At 48.5% G+C, this 22,462-nt stretch overlaps 1 protein-coding gene across 13 annotated transcripts in view; it reads right to left on the minus strand.

Moving 5' to 3' along the window:
• ZNF236 (zinc finger protein 236) overlaps positions 1-22,462 on the minus strand; it is a 108,540-nt gene that overhangs the window by 10,482 nt on the left and 75,596 nt on the right. For 12 of the 13 annotated variants that reach the window (XM_032422559.1, XM_032422545.1, XM_032422554.1 and 9 more), the window contains 7 exons: positions 20,254-20,357; positions 18,238-18,603; positions 17,354-17,499; positions 17,019-17,259; positions 16,491-16,670; positions 13,575-13,730; positions 8,095-8,282 (listed from right to left, as the gene is read on the minus strand). In XM_032422559.1, the coding sequence (XP_032278450.1) occupies positions 8,095-8,282; positions 13,575-13,730; positions 16,491-16,670; positions 17,019-17,259; positions 17,354-17,499; positions 18,238-18,603; positions 20,254-20,357 (1,381 nt within the window). Of the gene's footprint in view, positions 1-8,094; positions 8,283-9,297; positions 9,380-13,574; positions 13,731-16,490; positions 16,671-17,018; positions 17,260-17,353; positions 17,500-18,237; positions 18,604-20,253; positions 20,358-22,462 lie in introns of all 13 variants that reach the window. The other variant, XM_032422557.1, reaches the window with a different exon arrangement.

Below are 22,462 nucleotides of genomic sequence, written 5' to 3' on the forward strand. Positions count from 1 at the left end.
TAGTTTAGAAGCTGTGACGATATCAAATCCAGCAGTAACGTACAAGGTCTCTTACGGTGCAGCTCCTGGGGACCACACGTGGGCAGGTCCTCAGAAAAGTCCACCACAGAAGCAGCACGTGACCCAGAGCTCCACTCCCACACGTGTGCTCGAGAGAAATGAAACCCTCACCCCCTCGAGCGCTCACGCACCAATGTTCACAGCAGCCAAAAAGGCAGAAAACAACCCCAATATCAGGTAGCCGGTGAGTGGATGCGCAAAATGAGGTGTATCTGAGGAGCGGAATATGATTCAGCCAAAAGAAGGACTGGAGTGCGTGGCACGGGCCAGGCCACGGATGAGCCTCGAACGCAGGATGCTGGGTGAGGGAGGCCAGCCACACAGGACCACGTGTTGTGGGATTCCACTGATGTGAAATGCTCAGAACAGGTGCGTCTACAGAGACAGACAGTAGACTGGTGGTTGTCGGGGGCCTGGGGCTCGGAGGGGGCACGGGGAGTGACTGCTGACCGCTAATGGTGCCACATTTCTTTCTGGGGTGAGGACACGTTCCCAAAGTACATGTGGTCACGGGTGCTCAACTCTGTAGATACACTGAAGACCATTAAATTCTACTTCAAATAAATGGGCGAGCACTACAGTCTCTATGGTGTATCTCAACAACGCTCTAAGTATAAAGAATGCTTGTGTGTTTACAAACGCACACAAACCGCTCTGAGTCCCACCACCACTCCAGCACCGCTCATACGACCGTGGATCTGGGACGGGTGCGCAGCGGGGCGTCTGCTGGGCTGGCCCGACCACAGGCTCCAAATGGGAAGCCACACAAACTTGTACACCTGCCGAACCAACGCTGATTCTCACACACGTTATGTGTGATCAGAACACACAAGGATTTGAAGAGCCGCTATCAACGGAGGGGCACGGAGTCACAGGGCACTTTGGTCACGGTGCCCCCGGCCGAAGATGAGGGGTGATCTCTGGGGCAAGCCCAGCTCCCACGGGGCAGATAAAGACTGCAGCAGGCACAGGACGGTAAGAAATGGACTGAGAAGGCACTGAAAGAATTTCAGGTCCACTTCTCCTGGGAAAGACACTTCCTCAGGCAGACAGGGACACAGAGACAATGGGGTAGAACATGGGGCAGAATGTAAATTTACAGGGAGAGCATCATGGATTCTAGAGAAAAGGAGCTTCTTAAATTGATTTGGATTCTCTGCTTTTCATACGCACCTTTAAGAAAAGTGAAATGATATTTTAGGTGTCTCCATTTATCAAAGTGTTTTACACGAATGTGGCATATTTTGGCAAGGTCCTATGCGTACCAATAAAGCTTCATGTTTGCTACCCCACTTACGCCAGAACTTAGTTGAGTATCGCTGCTTTCAAGTACCAGTCACTTCTGACTCCTGTCACTCGTCCACCGCCGGCTCTGCCACCCCTCTTACCAGACCACCCAATTTGGGAAAATGGTGTCAGTCAAAATTAATAAATTCACATTTCCTAATTTTACGAATCAAAGACAAATACCACTGCTAGCCAGAAATTCCAATATATGTAAGAACCAGTGTTGGCTCAATAAACTCATATATTCTCAAAGGAAAGCTAAGGCCTTTGAGATTCTGCACTGATGCAGGTTTATCAAGGGGAAATAACAAAATTATAGACCTGAGGACTAGATTAGCAACTGCCAGGGGGAAGGGGGCAGTGGGTGGCAACATGAGGGACACTTCTGGGATGGAAGGTTCTGGGTCTTGACTATGACAACCACCATACCTGGCCATGATATCGTACCTAGAGTTTTGCATGATGCTACCACGTGCGGAAGCTGGCGAAACAGTACATGAGGTCTGTCTGTATCATTTCTTAAAATGGACTATGAATCAACAATTAACTCAAAATAAAAAGTTTTAATTTTAAAAAACTCCCAATACAATGTAATTTAGTAGCTTATTAGTGTTCCAGTTGCTAATATTAAGTATTCTTAATACATACACCTGTTTTAAAAATCAAGTGTCTAGTAAAATAAATGCTCAGCAATGAGCCACACCCAAGGAAGTGGTGACCTGAATCTGCTAAGATGGTACCATCTGAAAGTCCTTTATCTTCGGTTCGATGATTACTTGCAGTGTATTTATTTCTTGGCTATGTTTCGGTTTACACCAAGGTGGAAGTTATAGGAATTCTCACTCCCAAGTGCACATGGGGGGGGGAGCCAGGCCCTGGGCGCTCACTAGCAGAGTCCAGCCCCACCCACACCTGCTGACTCAACCTTGCAAGGAGCCTGGAGATTCTGATGTGCAGCCAAGTTTGGGAAATGCTGCTCAATCACCACTAAGGCTTGCCACCCTGATGGACGAGACTCAGTGTGACAGCCGACCTAACTCCCTACCACGCCCCTGAAAGTCAGCCTCATCCAGTGTTTCCCTGTTCAGTCATCTCGCCAGGGATCTGCTCTCAGCAGTCATCATTGCCATGCCCTACACAGCTCAACATGCCCGCCTGAACATCATACACACCGTGCCACAGCGAGAACATCCAGGCACACCCACGGCACCCCCAGGGAGGAAGCAAGGAGGCTTGGGCAGCCCGGGCCCAGGCTAGGACACATCCAGGCACTACAGCGCGCGGCTGTTAGAGCAGAACCCGGCTCCATCGCACCCGTCACTTCCGGTGAAGCCCCCAGTCACACTCTGACTTCTCATCAAGACCCAAAACCACACTTCCACATCTAACGACCGAGGTTTGAGTGTTTTGTACCGGGTCAATTATCTGTATTCTCATAAAGTAAAAAACAAACAAAAAACCCACCAAACCGGGAATGCAAGCTGGTGCTACCACTCTGGAAAACAGTATGGAGATTCCTCAAAAAGTTGAAAATAGACTAGCTACCATATGATCCAGCAATTGCACTACTGGGTATTTACCCCAAAGATACAAATATAGGGATCCGAAGGGGTACGTGCACCCCAATGTTTATAGCAGCAATGTCCACAATAGCCAAACTGTGGAAAGAGCCAAGATGTCCATCGACAGATGAATGGATAAAGAAGATGTGGTATATATATACAATGGAATATTATGCAGCCATCAAAAGGAATGAGATCTTGCCATTTGCAACGACATGGATGGAACTGGAGGGTGTTATGCTGAGCTAAATAAGTCAATCAGGGAAAGACATGTATCATATGACCTCACTGATATGAGGAATTCTTAATCTCAGGAAACAAACTGAGGGTTGCTGGAGTGGGGGGTGGGGGAGAGGGATGGGGTGGCTGGGTGATAAACATTGGGGAGGGTGTGTGCTATGGTGAGCACTGTGAATTGTGCAAGACTGTTGAATCACAGATCTGTACCTCTGAAACAAATAATACATTATATATTAAAAAAAAAAAAAAGAAGAAGAAGGTAGCAGGAGGGGAAGAATGAAGGGGGGGAAATCGGAGGGGAAGACGAACCATGAGAGACAATGGACTCTGAGAAACAAACTGAGGGTTCTAGAGGGGAGGAGGGTGGGAGGATGGGTTAGCCTGGTGATGGGTATTAAAGAGGGCACGTTCTGCATGGAGCACTGGGTGTTATACGCAAACAATGAATCATGGAACACTACACCAAAAACTAATGATGTAATGTATGGTGATTAACATAACAATAAAAATTTAAAAATAAAAAACCACCAAACCTACAAGAATTCATATAAAATAGAATTCATTTCAGGAACGAATCAGTTACTTATTTGTGTTTTCAGAACAAGAACTGAAAAATCACTTTGCTTTCTTGAATATCTTTTTTCAGATTTTATTTATTTGACAGAGAGAGCACACACACACATACAAGCAGAGGGAGCGGCAGAAGGAGGGGGAGAAGCAGACTCCTCACTAAGCAGGGGGAGCCTGATGCGGGACTCGATCCCAGGACCCCGAGATCATGACCTGAGCCGAAGGCAGACGCTTAACTGACTGAGCCTCCAGGTGCCCCCTTGAATAGATTTTTAAGTGAATGCTTGCATTTCCTTACAAAATTGTCAGATTTAGTGGCCTGATCCCCACCTCTGCCACCAATAGTCCAAAATTTGGAAAGAAAAACTCATCTCAAGTTTGTAGTTGAAGAAGAAATCTTTATGACCCGCCAATTTTTCTTTCAATAATTTCCCTAGTAAAGAAACTACAGGGCGCCTGGGTGGCTCAGTTGGTTAAGCGACTGCCTTCGGCTCAGGTCATGATCCTGGAGTCCCAGGATCGAGTCCCGCATCGGGCTCCCTGCTCGGCAGGGAGTCTGCTTCTCCCTCTGACCCTCCCCTCTCATGTGCTTTCTCTCTCTCATACTCTCTCTCTCAAATAAATAAATAAAATCTTTAAAAAAAAAAAAAAAAAAAGAAACTACAAAGTTACTTTTTAATGCAGGTACATCACTGTAATTTAACTTTTACTTCAACAGGTTGTAATTTTAAATAAACGAATTTTTCTGTGGTGCATCAAAATGATCATTTACCCCACATAATATTCTTCTCTAGTTGGGCTATTTGCAAGTTTAAAGTTACGATGACTTGTGGACATACATAAATGTCTTCTTTCCAAACATTCTGCTGTTACAGACTCAACTGTGACCCTTGGGTTCAAGCCACCTAACACCACTATGGGAGTAAACTACCGAAGACCACACCCCTTTGTGCTTTTACCACCATTTTCTCTTGTGGAATTTATAAAGAAAGAAAAACACAGAAAAATGGTACACAATGTATACTATTTTCATGTCTTTTTAACACTTAAAATTCATGGGTTCGCACTCTTGGGCTCCTTCAGTGACTCTCGGGAGGTCCCGGTTTTCCACGTGCGGAGTGAGTTTCAGAGCAGACACGTGGGATCAGCTGCCGCCTTTGCCCGTGGCCCCCTCTCATTGCTCTCACTTCACTTCCTCACCGAATTCAAGGAGCACAGGTTGTGAACTGTGTTAAGGGATTAATTATTAAACCCTTCGGTATTTGTGCCTCTTAGTGATTAACTCTCATCTGTATTGAACAATTATTTCTAGAATCTTTAATTTCTCACAAGCATCTTTGATTTCTAGCTCAAATTTTTATGGTCATAAACAATCCTAATAACTTACATATTTATAAGCATTTCCATATATGTTCATTAACCTTTTGACAATAGAATGATGGTTTTATTTTTGCAATAATTCATTATATTTAGAAAAATATCACTCATAAAGCTAAGACAGGTTTGATCTGGTTTTTTCAAATTTTCAGAGTATTAGATCATTGTGAGCCTAATTAAAGGCTGGCAGCTAACAGAAAAGATTCCAATAAAACTACAGAATTTCTAATGGAGATTTTTAATACCACTGTTTTATACAATGTATGCTAATTAATCAATTTGGCATTAAATTTTTGATTGGGTAATTTTGGGAAAGTAAGCCAGAGAGTATAGATAAGCAAGGTAACCCACAGACATGCAAGAGGGAGCTGCCATCTCTCCGGACCAACTTTAGTGCCGCCCCGCCCTGCTGCTCTCAAACCCGGCCAGCCTGGACATCAGCGCTGGGGCAGGAGAGAGAGAGGGCGGCTGACGAGGAGAACTCCCTGCCGTGGCCTGCCGTGGCCTGCCGTGGCCCTGGGACACAGAGCCGGGGCGGGGGGGCAGAGGGATCGGCAATCTGTGCTGGGTGTGACCCAGGAGGAAGGGACGGGGGCCAGTGAGCAGACAGCAGAGACTCCTCCAGGCCCCGTCTGTAAAGAAACGTGGCCTTGGTGCTGCAAGCACAGGGACCACGGAAGGGTTTTAGCCACAGGAGCAGTGCATACGTGTGCATACGTGTGCCAAGCAGTATCACCGGGGGGGGGGCTGCTGATGGAGCCACGGTGGGGCCAGAGCCCGTGCCCGCCACTGCACTCACCCTGCACGTGGACCTTACGTCATCACGGCGCTGCCACCGTCACGATCAACCCTTCACTCCCACGCCCTCTGAGATCCTTCTCGGGCAGAACGCCCTCCTCAGCCCCGACCCCTGCGCCCTGCCCAGGGGCACGTCGGGGGCCCAGCAACCACCCGGTGCACCGAGGAAACACATCCCCAGCAAATATTTACAGACTTTAAAAATGGACCCTAGCAAATACTGAGAACTCTTCGTTGAACTTTCATTGCAATTATAATGATCATTAATTCTCAAAGTGACAGAATTTAACAAACAGAAAACAAACCCATAATCATAGAAATAAATGCCTTTGGCTCTTTCTGATCAAACCTCACCCCACCCTGCAAGGCATTAAATTTCATTAAAATTTGTACCTTAAAGAATTCTTACGTCATGACTACTTCTTTACTAGAGTTACAAGTCCACGGGGAGGAGCCACCCCCGACCCTGAGTGCGGACGACCTACGCCACGCGACAGGGGCCGCGTCCCGCACGCGACCGCACCCCGCCAGCGCCCATCAGCGGCGAGCTCGCGCCAGGGCCGCAGCACAAGGCTTACGGTCGTCACCACCAGGTCCCGGCTGGGAAATAAGGACACAACAACCCACCAAACACCAACCAGCTCCGTGCATCCTGCGTCTAGAAAGAAAACACACCGCTGACCTCTTGGGATGGCCCCTCCTGCTCCAACTATAATTTTAAAATGTAATACTAATTTTCAATATCTAGAAGGTGATAATGTCCTGACAAACAGGTGATGAGTAACACAGGAGAAGTAAACGTGACAGTGTGTGAAGAACTCAGTGAGATACTTCTTCCTTCGCGGCGGGAGGACGCAGGGGAGGACTGCACAGCGGGCCCTGGCCTCCGGCACCGACGCAGCCCCCACGGGCTGTTCGGCGGAGCGCTACTTGGCGCAGACACTGGTCGGCCGACCGGAAGCCAGCCCTCGCCCCCGCTCCCCTGCAGGGGGCCGTGTGTTCCCGTGGGAGCCGACTCCCGCCAGGGGCCCTGGGAGGGCTTCTGCCAACAGCGCGGGAGCGGTTCAGAAGCACAACGACCTGCAGGTACGAACGGCCCGAGACTGGCTCCGCACTGGCCGGGCTGGGCGGACAAATGTCCCTCTCTTACAAACGGCGAGGACTAGAATCCAGGGTCCAAACAGCCGCCCTGTGGCTGGCTGTGATGGGGCCAGACCACTCCTGCCCTGGAGGCCACAATCTTAACTCCTCGTCCTGTGCGGCGAGCCTGAGTGCAGACGAACGAGCCTCAAGAACGTATCCTGCTTCTGATCCCTCGGCACATCCTACCGTGCTTACGGCAGGGACAGGGATATAGAAAGGGGAACAACCAGATAGGGTTAGTACAGTAACTCTCCATTATAATTTATCATGGTTTTTCTAATTAAACTCTGAAAGGTGTTCCGGTGTCTCAGCTCAATGCATTATTCAAAATGCGCACCCTTCAATCCGGCGCACTGCAGCCATTCACCTAAGACCGTAAGTCACTGAGAGCGTGAGAATTCCTACACTACTTACCGAAACCCTGAATGCTCATGATGCCCCTCAACAGACTCATAAAACTGAATGCTGCACAGCCATTAAAAAACCTTTGCATTCCTAAAATCACTGATGGGGGAGCACCTGGGTGGCTCAGTTAGCGAAGCATCCAGCTCCTGATTTCGGCTCAGGTCATGATCTCGGGGTCATGGGGTCGGGCCCCACGTGTCCCTCTCCCTCTGCTCCTCCCCCCACCCCATTCATGTGCTTGCTCTCTCTCTAAAAAAATTAATAAATACAAATCTTAAAAAATAAAAAAAATTAAAATCACTGATGGGGAAGGTATTCATGGTGTAGTAAGAGGGAAGTTCACACTACATGACATATATACGAGCTCACTTCTGTGGGAATGTTAACACATGTGTCTATACGTCTGCATATAAAGCTTTGGAAGGATCGATACACTACAAGGTCAATCAGTTTCGTCTGGCCAGTGGATTTTTAAAAACAGTCTTCTGTTTTATCTGAATTTCCCTGTCTCCTTATTGCATCTAACACATTACTTGTATTTTAATCAGAAAAAAACCACTTCAGTTTTAAAAACGATGCCCAGCATATGCGCTTAGGAAAAAAGGAACTGAAGGGTGCCACGACCCCCTCCGAAGGGCGGGCGGCGCCCTACCTGAGAAGCAATGTTGAGCGTGACCGTGTCCAGTCCTCCGGAGAGCAGGCCCTGAGTATCGGCCAGAGTGAGCGTGACGCTGGCATCTCCTCCCACTGCTGATGACGACATGACCAGGTTCTGAGCAGACATGGCCGATGGAGACATGGGTGTCGTCGAAGGGAGGCTTCCAGGGGTAGCATTCAGCTCTACGAAAAAGGAAGACGCACTTCAGCGGCAAAGCTGGGCAAGTCCAGTCATAACGGGACGGGAGGGTGGTTTTAGGAAGGAACTAATCTGTCAGAATCGGCGTTTACATTACCTAAGCTTCTGAAATTACACCGAGATAATCATAGAATCTCTCATTCCAATTTTAAGGCCAGGCTTCTACAGTTTCTGAATCTCTTTATGCATAAATACACTTTGCTTAAGTATAATATCAAGAAAAACACAGTAAAAGAGTAAAAATGTGACGCTACAGTCCTAGTCACTACTGCTAAGGCAGAAGGGACTGCCAAGAACCTCCAGGACACTGTCCCCCTCCGGGACCAGAGAGGAGCCTGCAGAGAGGAACCAAACGGGACCCGCCGGGCATCGATCGGCAACACGGCTTACAGTGTGACCACACCTGCTTAGCCCCCAACCCTCCTCTATGTCTGCTAAGGCTGAAATAAACCTCATGCAACCCTTTAAACATTAATTTATCCTGCATGGCATCTTACTTTTCTTTGGAAAAGACAACAAGACTTTTTAATATTTTCCCTTTGTAGCCAATGATAAGAGAAAGGAAGATATCTGGGACAGAATCAGGCAAAGAAAGGCCTTTTCTTTTACAAAACAGAAACTCGGCTGGCAAATGAGATGGGCTGAGCACGGGATTATCAAAGTCCTGTGGTGGACACCAACAGAAAACAATTTTTTGAGTTTTACTTGTAAGCATAACACACACGCACATGCGTGCACGCGCACACACACACACACACAATGCTCACCATCTATCCTTCCATTCATCTGACGAACGTGACTTATCATCCCCTGTCTCAGCCACTGGGCTAGGTGCTACAGATACCAAGATGGTAACTAAAGCAAAAGGTGAAATGCTATTTCCTAATTAGGTTTAAAAACAAAAAGAGACTCCTGTGGATACTTTGCTGTGACTGGGGTCCCATTAGTCCAGAGCCTCTGCTCTGCGTCAGGGGCCAACAGGGAAACTAGGTTACTTACTTGTAACTGGAGTCCTCCAAATACAATGCCTCCATAGATCCACACTCTTGGAGTCCCACACTGTGTTGCACAGACCTGGAACCTTCAAAAGCAGTATAACCATTAGGAGGCTAGGAGTCTCTGCTCTGCAGCAGCCCCCGGGGCTCCAAAGACAACCTCGTCCGACCCCTCCCACCTTGCTGAGCATCTGCGCAGAGTGGACTGCTAGGACACGCTGGGACCGGAGGAGTGTGGATTTGTGGAGGGTGTATGTTCTAAGCACTCCAGTTACCAGTACCTGGGTCAGCCTCGTGTTCTCACGTCACCTCCATGCACCCTTCCTCTTGCAGACTAGCATGCACATATGATTTTAACATGAGTAGACGAAGACTAAAAAGAAGAATCCTGAGAACATGGCAACAACCAGCTACGTGCACTGATGTTCAGTCAAAATCACTAGGGTGAAGACTGGGGTTGGGCCGTCAAAGCGCCCGGTCAAGAGAAGCACGTGGTGAAAGGCTCACCGTAATTATATCTACAAAGAGCGAAACCAGATGCTAACGGGGTTCACTGCGACTCACAAGGCCAAGACATCAAGCCTCACCCGAACTCCTGAAACAAAGGAATGTCTCTTCTCCGCTCCCCACCAGCAGAATCGGACTCCCTGATGATCATTAATGCAGTGAGGGGGTCCAGGACTGTCAGGCACAGGAAATCCAAAGAGAAAACAGAAGCCTGTCACTGAGCTGAAGTGAGTCCCGACACAGAGGTCAGTGGGGACACTAACCTCAGCCAGTGCTAGGGTTCACATCTCTACGCCAACAGTGTGTGAATGAATGTTCAGCTATGTTCCACATTCAAGACATTTTCCACCAAGAGGATGGTATCAGTTCAAGTAGAACTTCTATCCTCAAAATGGTCCAAAAACAGGTAATGTGAGTAGGAAAAAATGAAGTTTTCTTAAACACGCAATAGCATAACTAATTAAATGCTATAATTACATTTGTTCAATATATAGTTCTTAATGATATAGAAAAAGTTTTATTTAAAGCTCTAGAAACCACAGTTTCATTCAAGCTAAATACTCTCAACCTGGAAATTCAGGTTGAGTACCTGAGCACAGACTGCAGACTCTCACCTCCAGTCCTCACTTACCGGCTCTGAAGCCACAAGTCCTCCAGGCCACATCACAGAAATCTAAGTCTTCCTGTTTACAGTTCTAACTCAAAAAAAGTCATCTCTAAAGGATGAGTAAATCCCTTATGGTCATCAAACCCATCACTGTCTTAAATCCTTGCTGGGATAATTTTTATAGCTTCTGAGAAAACGTAATGATAATTTTGGAAAGTTTCATAAGCAGTTTAAAGGATGTGAGATAAAAACGTGGCAAGAAAGGTGTGTGTGTGCTGGGGGGGACTGCGGGAACAGGGAGACACATCGTCTGGCCATTCATCCCCAAGGAGAAAGTGGGGAGAACGTCCTCCGTAATTATAAAATGTACCCACAAATGGGAAATGTTAAGACTTCTGAGCTGCTGGGAAGGAAGTAATTGATCATACTTAAATCTAGAAGAAACAAAATAACCTTACAAAGGAAGGAAAAACAGAATTGTGGCTTTTTTTTCCCACTGAAAACATGACTCAATTTATTAATCAAAATTATGTTAATAGTGGACAAAGGTAAGAACCAAAAGATGACAGCCATTTGAGATAAATTCCTTAAAAAGCTGTGCTAAACTTCCAGCCCGTTAGTAACACCTTCTGCCTCTGCGAGGGCGCTCACAACACGTGTGACCACGTCCTGAGAAAACCACGTGTGTCCGATGTCGTGGATGCGTCAGGGTCAGACCGTGAAGCGGCCTCCGACCCCATGTCAGGTATCTGAACAGAAGCTCGTGCTGTTGTCTTGCACATGGAACTCTGCGGTACTTGTTTATTTGCACGCCCCTAAAAGGGAACGCCCTTGTTCTTTTCAGTGCTGCAGTTAAGAGCAAAGGGCCAGATGTGTCCCAGAGGCTGAAAGCCTCAAGGGCATCTCGTGCCCAGCGGGCACTCCAGAGGACAACAGCCTCGGGCACCTGCGCTGTGCTCTGACCTAAAGGGCCACATAAAGTGGCACTTCCAGACACTGAGAGTTTTCGTTTTACTGTTTTTCTTAGAAGAGGCATGTCTAATCACAAAGTCATTTTAGTTTCAATTCCTGGTGTGGCTTGAAGCTGGGCCTGGGAGTGACTCTGACCCTCAGGAAAATGTTGCCCTTTCAAGACGCAATCTCTTAACCAATGTTATACCCACGGGGTCAGTTCCACGATTATAACTCGTACCAGTGGAACATGCAAACCTCCAAAAATACCTGCCTACCATCAAGGATTGAGTAGTTCAACGCAGGAAGAATCTCTTCCCATATCCAGGTTTATTCAAAGATGCCAAAGGTACCTGAGGACATAATACAAGTGCTCATATAAAACTAACCCTCTATGTATAATAGCTGATATTACATCATTAAACATTCTAAATTAGGAGCTCAACTTTTATTTCACTAAATTCCTTGGAAAAAAATTTTAAATAAGGCACCAAATTACGCTAAAGGAAAGAAATGTTCTCAGCTGGCTCTAAGACAGTAAAGTGTAAAGAAGAGACAAAGATTAAGTCAGGAAAAGGGGAATGTTTGTGGTTTTTAAAGGACCACAAGTGCATGATTCACAGTGGCCTTATGCACAACAGCTGTTCCAAACACCCCCCACCCCCACCCCACGCCCCCGCTGCACGGAAAGACCGCTCCTCGGCAACATGACATCTGTCACTAAGTGCGCAGGCGACACAGGAGGTAAGAGACCCCACGTCTAACCAACCAGGTGCCGGCAGAGCCCCCGCAGCGCATGTGTTCTCCACCCTGAGCAGAACACGTCCCACTTTCAACGAAGTCGTCCGCTGTACCAGCAAACATCCAGGATCACCAAAGTAGCATAAAAAACCACTCCATTTAAATTAAAACACCGAGAACTCTCCTGGTCTTTCCATCCACTTGCCAAGGGCTCATTAAAGAGGTCAAGCAGAGCTTCCAGAGAGACGCACGATCCCACCCGTGCCAGCCAGTATGCGCCCCAGGGAAGCGGGCCGGGGAGAGCTGGGACTGCTAACATTCCAGAACGGAGCCCACGAAACACAGAGAGCACAGATGCAATGGAAACATCACGGGCCAGAAATGCAGCTGGGATTCTGACAAAGTCTTTAACCACGCAGGTGCCCGCGCACACGTTAGCAGACGAGAGGGGTGGACAGAAAGTTCCTCCACTGTGCCGAGTGGCCTGTGCCCTGCTTGGACGTGCCAGCCCGCCTCAGCTCACGGGCCTCCATTCAGCACCGCGCCGCCACTCAGGATAGACGCCCCGCTCTCACAGAAGCTGACCCCACCAGGTCAATGCCCTGTGACCTCGGACCTGCTCTCCTCTATCTGTCGTTACTGCCACAATTTTACAATGCTTTACAGATTCTTCAATGAAGTCTGTGCTCCGTCAGTTTCTAGGGTCCAAAATGCAAAGGGACTACGTCTGTCCTGCTCAGTGTCACGTTCCCAGATTCACTACAATTCTTACCACACAATACACTTACAGTCTTTTGTTGAAGAAATGAATTACTGCGTAAGAAAGCATTTCAAATAAGCATGAAAAAAAAGCCTTCCTGTAGCTACTAATATATCTAAAAATTAAATTTTTTCTCAAAAAATGATAAAGTTGGAAAATTAGAAGGCTAAGAAATGAAATAAAATCTCTACAAGATAAAAAAAAGGAGACAGGCATGTCATCGTAATGTGATGACGAGTCCTTGTGAATCTGAAACTTATTTTACTGGAGCTCATTTGCTTTTATTTGTCAAAGTCCACACTTCAAAACCTTAGAAAGATGCCTTTTTAAAACCGTGTTCTCGTTGTGTGGGCTGGCGCCGGGAGAGTCCGGCTGCGGGGCACAAGGCCATGAGCTAGGCAGGTCCCCGCACAGGTGGCGGGGGGCAGCTTCGGGACGGAGTCCTGAAAATGCCCACGCGCATCAACACACGGCACCCTATCTGAATGAGACGATTCACGTTTACTCCTCAGTCAGCAGAACGACTAACTGGTGGGTAACTCTAGAGCGGATCTGTATCCTGGACGGAGAGACGAGCACGCGTCCCGGGTGGCAGAACACGCCGCTGACACACCAGTCAGGAAAGAAGACGGGCGCCTTCTCTCCTGCGACCGGGACACAGCCCTGCGACTGGCTCCCGGATCATGTCCCCGGTGCTGATGCGCGGGCTGCGTACCTGAGGAGTTCAGGGTCGCGCTCTGGGCGAGCAGCTGGTCACTGCTTATGGTTAGGGTGGCGCCGGCAGACTGACCACTGGCAGCAGGAGCTGATAGCCTTATGCTTCCGTTCACTTCACTACTTCCGTTAGCATTGTGCTGAATAAGATCTTGACCTAAATGGAAATTAATATTGTGATATCTGAAAGTAACACGTTAAGTCACATCCTGGCAAGCGGGTTAAACGTAAAATAACATGCTATTAAAATGAAAGCTGTTTCATTTACAATAATATTTACAGAAAAGAATGAAAAGACCATGAAATACACTTCCCCTAAATGCCACTCTTTGTTCACACTCTCCAAGCTGTAAAGCATTTTGAAGTACTTCTCAAGGGTTCTACTTTGACTCAGTATTTAGGCACTTAAAATTACAAACTTTGTTGAATAGAACTCACGGCAAACGTGTGTTTAAGTGGATCGCAGGGACACGATAAAATGACGCTCGACCCTCCCCTGACCTCCCACCGCCGGCGCAAGAGGAAGCAGCGACGCTGCGGCTCCTGGCTGAGGCTCCCCGCACCACGGCACTCGGGGCTCACACGTGCTTGGGGTGCACGCCCACTGGGGGGCACTGGCCTTCGGTTCTAAACCTGCACACGCCAGCTTCGGTAGCTACGGCGATCACATGCTGTGACCACACTGTAGGGAAACACGCACGGGAGAACTGGACAGTCTGCGACATGTCCACGAAACCCACACTGAATGCTTCGGGAAGACCGGACACAAACAAGTTACCTTAAAAAAAAATCTACTGTCAAGTTAGGCTTAAGCAAGACAACTCTGCAAACTGGAGGGAAAAGCATCAAAAGACAGAAGGACGCTGCCCTCGGCTATTTCATCAGTGGCATCCTCACACCGCTCTACAGAAACAGAAAGGGGAAAGCAGCTGTGCGTGCCGGGCACGGGCAAAATGGAAAAGGCAGAACTCTGATCAGCACAGCAGACCCGTCTTCAAAAGGCCTGTGGATGAAGGGTCAGAGTACGTGGGGGACCACTTTTTTGATTCTCTGCTGAAAACTGCCTGAGACATCAGATTAAGAGGGCTTTGGTAGAGAGGAACTAGATCATTTGGAAGCCTGAGCACTATTTTTGCCTTTTACCCAATGTTCAGTTTCTTTCTCAAATGACCTCTGAACTGCTAAAAGTCCACAAAACTTCACTGACATAGTAATTGCTTCCTAACATGGACAAGCGTGTATAACTATACACACTAATGGAAAAAAGAACTTCCTACAAAATAACTGAAAATCCTACCTAGACGCTTTCAACAAGTGACCATAAATAGGAAGTTTTCCTACAGCCTTTTCAGCACGGAGTAAGGAAACGCTGCCGTGTGAGTTGCCAATTCCCATGAGCACAATAATGACGACTGAGAACAAGAAGTCTCAAGCCCAAGGTTTGGGCAAACCCCGTGTCATCAACTGGTTTAAAGATTTCTCCCCGGATAAACCTTTATAGCTAATTTTTTTTAAAAAATTGGTTAAATTCGTCTCCTTACTGTTTTGAAAATACTGGTAAGTAATAAAATAACTTCATGATCAAGAACAGGGAAACACGGAAGAAAGAGTAGCACGATCCACACGCTAAGTAACACACGGTCTGAGCCGTCCGCAGGGCCCCTGCAGGCCGGGCCTGTTGTGCAGGACCAGCACAGCGCCTCACATACCGAGGGCACTCGGGAGAAGTGAACTCGCTCAACAAGCAACTTCCTTAAAGTAAAAAAAAGTATTAAAATTCAGATATATACAAAGAAACCAGGAAGGTAATTGGATTATGTAAAATTGAAAAGTTAATGTTTGCTGCCTAATAGCATCTAAAATCACTCCATGTCACTCAAAACCAAAACTCCATCCAAGAACAGGTTCAAGTTTGTCACATACAGTAAAAGAAATAAAGACACTCCCTAAAAGAGAAAGCTTTTCGTTTCCTTCTGAATAACTTTTCTACTGCACTCACATATTTTGCAGAAATCTCCTGGAAACGCAAGTCTATTCGCCTGGCCTGCTCCCCTGGCCAGGTCGGTCCAGGAGTCTGCCCACCACTACTCCCCGTGTTTTAAGGGAAAATGCTCCCATGTCCACCATGAAGCTCCCTCTTCCCCAGCGACAGTGTCCTGCCTCCTAGCAAAATATTTTGCCTGTCTTTAACAACCACCTCATAAGGTTGCTGTGAGGCCTAAATAAATTAGTATTAAATGCGTTAATATTTGTAAAAATACTAGAATAGTGCCTGGCACATAAGGGCCACAAAAATTATTGCTACATTTACCGAACAGCCAGGAGTCACGTGGGCAAAGCACACCGATAAAATATGCTGCAGGCTGAGGTAGAGGAGAACGTGCTGGGAGGATTAATGACACCGGAGGACAATCTGACTGCGAGCGCGGCCGTCCCGACACGTAGGACTGGTTTGCCGAGTTCCAGGCACCTGCACACCCAGAGGGTACTTTCTACCTGTTCACAGACTGCCCGGTGCCTTAGAGCACAGCTTGTGCAGGACCCCGGGGAGGAGCGGAGGCATCTAGAATGTGCCCGCGCACATGCCATCCCAGCCACACGCCTCCAGTTTAGCGGAGCAGGAACGCAGACGAAGAAGCTCTGTAGCCCGCTGTCCGTGGACCAGATCAGTGTGTCAGGACAGCAGACTCAAGCCGGAGGACAGGAGTAACTCTCCCTGTTAATTTCTGGTATTTGAACTGTGACACTCTCTCACTAAACCTGAATTTCCCACATTTATTACAAATGCATATTGAGCACTGGCTGTATGCAAAACTCTGTTTTGCAAAAAAAAGACCCAAACAAACATACATACACATACGAATAAGATACACTCAAATCGCAGGGAAAAGCAGGTTTAAAATGTGAAGTGACTAACCAGAGATGGTCAGGGTGATTTCCTGGGGAGACCCTGAGGACGACGCAGCGGTGGGCCCGGCAGCCTGCGCCAGGACCTGGCTCAGACTCGAGTTGTTGATGGTCAGGGTGATCTCGTGGGGGCCACTGGAGGTGGACACCAGGCCTTGCGATGTCATCACCTGAGAGAGGTCTTGAGTCCCTGGTCATCATTACAAAACAAAATAAAGCTGGGCTTAAAAAAATAGTAATTTTCTCCTTTTTTATATTAAAAATGTTTAGTGAGACAGTTATTTCAAAAGAAGATTCAAAAGAAGACATCAGTCATCTCTGATTCCCTCCTGCAGAGATAAGAGAGGCTTACGCTGAAACCGGAAGCCAACAGGACCACGGGAGCAGGTGCGGGTAGCGATCTATGAGCGTACGGTGACTACACATCACTTGTCGCCGGGGAAGCTTGGGTACGCTTGGGACATTTGATGTGTTTGCTGAGCTTCCCAAAGACAGAAGGGGCCGCCCAGTGTCCTCAGTGCACACGGCGCCCACTTACCACTGCTGCTGGTGGTCATCACAGGGTCCTGCTCAGACAGCGGGCCGATGGTCAGGCTGGCGGACGTCACGGTGGGCTGCAGGGACAGGCCAGGGATGGGCTGGATGACGACACTGGCTGGGCCCGTGCTGTCCTGGGTCTGAAGAGAGCTGCTCTGCGAGGCCAGGCCGGGCTCCCCCGGCAGCTGCTGAGTAAGCAAGTTGCCCTGCTGCAGCGTTTGCTGCAGAATACTCGGGTCGATCTGCAAAGCAACAGAGATACTCGTCGTGGGAAGTCCGTGCTTATGTGCGGTTCTGACCACACCGAAGCCCAGGATGCCACGGCACGCGTCGTACCTGCAGCGTGATGTTATTAATGCTGGAGGCATCGATTCCAGAGATCTGAACGTTGGGGCCGACCAGGTTGGCGGCCAACTGTAACTGTATGCCCTCCAGGGTGGTCAGGCTCCCGTCCGTCAGGGACACTGTCCAGTCGCCGCCGGCTGCAGGCAGAGACAATGCAGATGCTGCCTTCGGAAAAGCTCCTTCAACAGGAAAGAAGCTCCTTCTCACGTAGGGCTTTTTATATACCCCAGTCCTACACCTCGCCAACATGACCTAGTCACCGGTACTAATAATTACTCCACGCCATACACGCACCTTAGCTGATGCAATGCAAAACAAATCCTCTGAAATAGATATTATCCATCTTAAACACACCCGGAAACTGGGCTCAAAGAGATTACATTGATTAGCCCAAGATTTAAAACAGCAATGAATAATCGTGTTTTTTCAGGCTTTAATCACTCCACGGGTCACATACACAGAAAGAAAGCCACAGGACATGTCTGATAGCTAGAATGAGTCACTCTGTCAATCCACGAAACACATAAATGGGCAAAATGTATACTTTTCAAGTACTAGGTGACCCAAGAGCAGTTAGCGAACTCTCCCATGTTATCCACACTGTTCATGAGGAGTCATCAAACACATCTCACTGTGAAGTCCGTGAGGATGCTGAGAAAAACACACATTTAAACTCAGTAAGAAAAAGCAGATGTCGTGAAAGGAGAAGGGATGAAGGGGAACTCATGTGCACAGGGAGATCTTAGTCTTCCCAGCTGCCCTCCATGGGGAGCTTCCAAGGAAGACACAAGTCGCCCAGCTCCCAGCAGCGCCCCCAGCACACAGGCAGGCGGTGTCCGCGCCCTCAGGGACCCTCCCCAGTGCCCCGGGCTCACCGGACACGGAGGCAGGAAGAATAGCCTGGCCCACCAGGCCTTGCTGAAGCACGTTTTGATCGAACTGTCCCGTGAGAACAGAGTTGTTCATGATGAACACGTTGGGGTCGGTGGACGTCGGACTGAGCAGGTTCATGGGCTGCAGTCCCTCCGAGGCGCTTCGAGTCACTGGCTTCCGCGCCTTCTTCGGGTCGGGCTTATAGTGGAACTGCATGTGAGTCTTCCTCCGGCCCGACGTGCGGAAGCGTAGCTCGCAGTGGGGACACTTGAAAGGCTTCGCTCCCGTGTGCAGACGCATGTGCACCTTCAGGCTGCCCTTCGTCGAGAAGGCATTGCTGCACACGTGACAGCTGAAGAGCTTCTGGCCTGTGGGGAGTCCAGCCACGGGTCAGCGGGGGCCGGCGGGGTGCTGACCCCGGGGCCCGAGTGCTTACGGGAGCCCCGGGCTCCCACAGGACGCCCCGCCAGGGACAGAGTGCTGCTTCACAGACTCGAAGTGAGCAGGCGGTTACAGTGTGAGCCCGGCACTGTCCCCGTGCTCAGATTCTGCAGCGGGAGCGGAGGCCAGCGTCCCCGTGCCTCAGTGCACAAAGGGCACGTGCGTGTCTCGGCAGCTGTCTCTCACACCCGCACAGGGGACAGCGCCCTGGGGCCACAGGCGTGCATCACACGTTCAGCCCCTGGGACTCTGCGCTTTTCCTGTGTCCAGGGCATGATGAGGGCCGTGCAGCTGGACCTGAGTGCCCTGTCACCCACCTACTCTGCCCCGGAGAGGCTCTGGGAGGACAAAAGCATCCTGGTTTTCTGTTTCCCTCTACTGCTCCCAGAAAGCAATACTGACTCTTATTTACCAGGGTGGGCACACGGGGACTCACCCCAGGCGAGGGAGGCCTGCTGTCCCAACCCTGCTCGGGGGCCTCAAAGGTCACCTGAGGAGCCCAGCATGGAGGAGGAGGCCTGAAAGGTATTCCTCACAGAGACTCTTCCTTCTGTTCCTTATGCGTGGGAGCCAGCCCTGACTCCCGCGTGTGCGAGCCGTCCTGAACACCACCAGCACCGGCTGTGCGAGCGACCACCCCCCACCGGACCTGGGATGCCGAGCGGACCCCTCCTGGTCCTCGGCAGCTCACAATGTCACACAAGAGAGACAGACACGTGGCACCTAACAAAGTGACAGAAACACTTCCCACAGAAGAGACACACTACATTTACGTATCTGTTTAATTCCAAATACTGACCTATCAGAAAAGAATCATACGGCTTTACATAAATGTGTAAAATTTCTTTTGTATATTTTTGGTCAATTCTGCTGGTAACCAAAAATTAAGAATAGAAAGAATACAAATTAGTTTGATAACCATAATCCTCTACCATTTCCTAAGAGTTCACCACATGCCGCTTTCTAAGCAGTAACTGGAGGCTCAGAGAAGTGGCTCGGAAGTGGACACAGACCTCCAACCTGGCAGAGGTGTGAAGCCTGCCCCCCTAACCACTGGGATGCCCTGTGCACATCAAGAAGCAAAGCCTCAATATATTTTCATTAGGACAGCTCACCTTCAGTTCCCTCAAATGAGATGAAAGGGAAAAAATGGCCATTGAAAACTGGACATTAATATTTTTCCTTTATAACATTTCCCCCCCACATAAAAAGAATTATTACCTGTGAACTGTAATAAGATTTGCTAAATCCCCAGATCTTGTAAAATCTCAACAAGCCAAATCTCTTTGGCCTAAATGAGACTAAGGAGTAATTTTCTTAACAAAGGTGTTCAAATCTGAATAAAAATACAAGACAACCTACAGCCTGGCATTTGAGATCAAGCTCATTCTCCTCAGTGTTATCTGGGTCATATTCCCCAAGTCAGGAATCAAAAATCCTTATATACCCATTTCTCCATGGCTCAGGATTTTTAAGCTTTCTATGATTTTGAAAGTATTTCTGTGGGCAAGATACACAGGAACAAATCTCAAACGCCATTGTAAGGCCCCTACGTATGACACAGGCACTGTCCTTACCTGTGTGGGTCTTCACGTGGCAGTCCAGAGTCGACTTAACGGTAAAGCTCTTCCCGCATTCGTCACATTTGTATGGCTTTTCTCCAGTGTGGATCCGAACATGCCTAGCCAGAAAGCATTTGCAATTAGAAAGCATTTGCAATGAAGTGATTTTCAGTTTAATTTTACATACATTTGCAAACAACCTCATATCCATATAAATGAAAATTATGTGTTAGTACAGGCTGAATACATTTGGCCAAATAAAACCTTTAATCTTCGCTCTACACAAAACACCACAAACAAATCCAGAAGAAAACAAACAAACAAAAAAGTCTGCCAGACCAGTGAAAACAGGGGCTTTCTTTAAAACCAAAGAGTGCTTATGAATTGGTAAGAAGATGAGAAATATCACAGTGGAAGAACGGGCAATGCACAGCTTAGAGAAGAAACACACACGGCCAAAGCCCTGTGAAAGGGTCCGGCCCATATTCAGCACTTAAAAGAGCAAATTAAAAGGATAAGATAGCATTTCCCTCATCCGTGTGCTGAGGGCGCGGTCGGGGTGGTTGGGGAACATTCAGAGACCAGCGGGCATAAGTGGTACAGCCCGTCGGGAGGCCAGCAAGCGGCATCTGCCAACACTGGCCCCACACTCCCATGGGTACACGCAGAAGCACACAGCGCGGTGCCCACGCAGTGCTCATGCGGGACTTGTGCAGGACTCGTGTAGTACTCTGCGGCAGTCGGGTGGTGCTTGTATAGTACCCTGCAGCGCTCATGCGGTGCTCATGTAGTACTCGTATAGTACACTGCAGTACCCGTGCGGTGCTCGTAAGTACTCTGCAGTGCTCATGCAGTACTCGTATGATACTCTGCAGCGCTCATGCAGTGCTCATGCAGTACTCGTATAGTACACTGCAGTACTTGTGCGGTGCTCGTATAGTACTCTGCAGTGCTCATGCAGTACTCGTATAATACTCTGCAGTGCTCATGCAGTGCTCATGCAGTACTCATATAGTATGCTGCAGTACTCGTGCGGTGCTCGTATAGTACTCTGTGGTGCTCATGCAGTACTCGTATAATACTCTGCAGTGCTCATGCGGTGCTCATGCAGTACTCGTATAGTACACTGCAGTACTCGTGCGGTGCTCGTACAGTACTCTGCAGTGCTCATGCAGTACTCGTATAATACTCCGCAGTGCTCATGCAGTACTCATGTAGTACACTGCAGTACTCGCATGGTACTCGTATAGGACCCTGCAGTGCTCATGCAGTACTTGTATAGTACGCAGCAACGCTCATGTGGTGCTCATGCAGTATTCATATAGTATGCTGCAGTACTTGTGAGGTGCTTGTATAGTACTCTGTGGCGTTCATGCAGTACTGGCATTACTCGTATAGTATGCTGCAGTACCCGTGCGGTGCTCATATAGTACTCTGTGGTGCTCGGGCGGTATTCATATAGCACCCTGCAGCACTCATGGGGTGCTCATGTAGTACTCGTATAGTACACTGCAGTACTCATGCAGTGCTCGTATAGTACCCTGCAGCGCTCATGGGGTGCTCATGCAGTGTTCGTGTGGTGCTCGTATAGTCCTCTGAAGTGCTCATGTGGTGCTCATGCAGTACTCATATAGTATGCTGCAGTACTCGTGCGGTGCTCATATAGTACTCTGCGGCGCTCAGGCGGTGCTCGTATAGTACCCTGAAGTGCTCATGCGGTGCTCATGCAGTACTTGTATGGTACTCTGCAGTACTCGTGTGGTGCTTGTATAGTACTCTGTAGTGCTCGTGCAGTGCTCATGCAGTGCTCGTACAGTACGCTACAGTACTCGTCGGTGCTCATATAGTACTCTGCGGTGCTCGCATAGTACCCTGCAGCACTCATGCGGTGCTCATGCAGTGCTCGTATAGTACTCTTTAGTCCCCGTGTGGTGCTCGTATAGTACTCTGCTGTGCTCACGTGCTGCTCATATAATACTCTGCAGTACTCATGCGGTACTTGTAGAGTGCTCGTGCAGTGCTCATGCGTTGCTCATGCAGTACTCATACAGTACTCATGTGGTGCTCATGTAGTACTTGTGTTGTGTTCATGTGTTACTCGTCCGGTGCTCTTGTAGTACTTGTGCAGTACTCGTGCATTACTTGTATAGTGATCGTGCAGTGCTCGCACAGTACTCGCATGGTACTTGTATTGTGCTTGCACAGCGCTTGTGCAGTACTCACG

This window comes from Phoca vitulina, unplaced genomic scaffold (genome assembly GCF_004348235.1).
Source record: "Phoca vitulina isolate PV1807 unplaced genomic scaffold, GSC_HSeal_1.0 scaffold27, whole genome shotgun sequence".
Taxonomy (NCBI): Eukaryota; Metazoa; Chordata; class Mammalia; order Carnivora; family Phocidae; genus Phoca; species Phoca vitulina.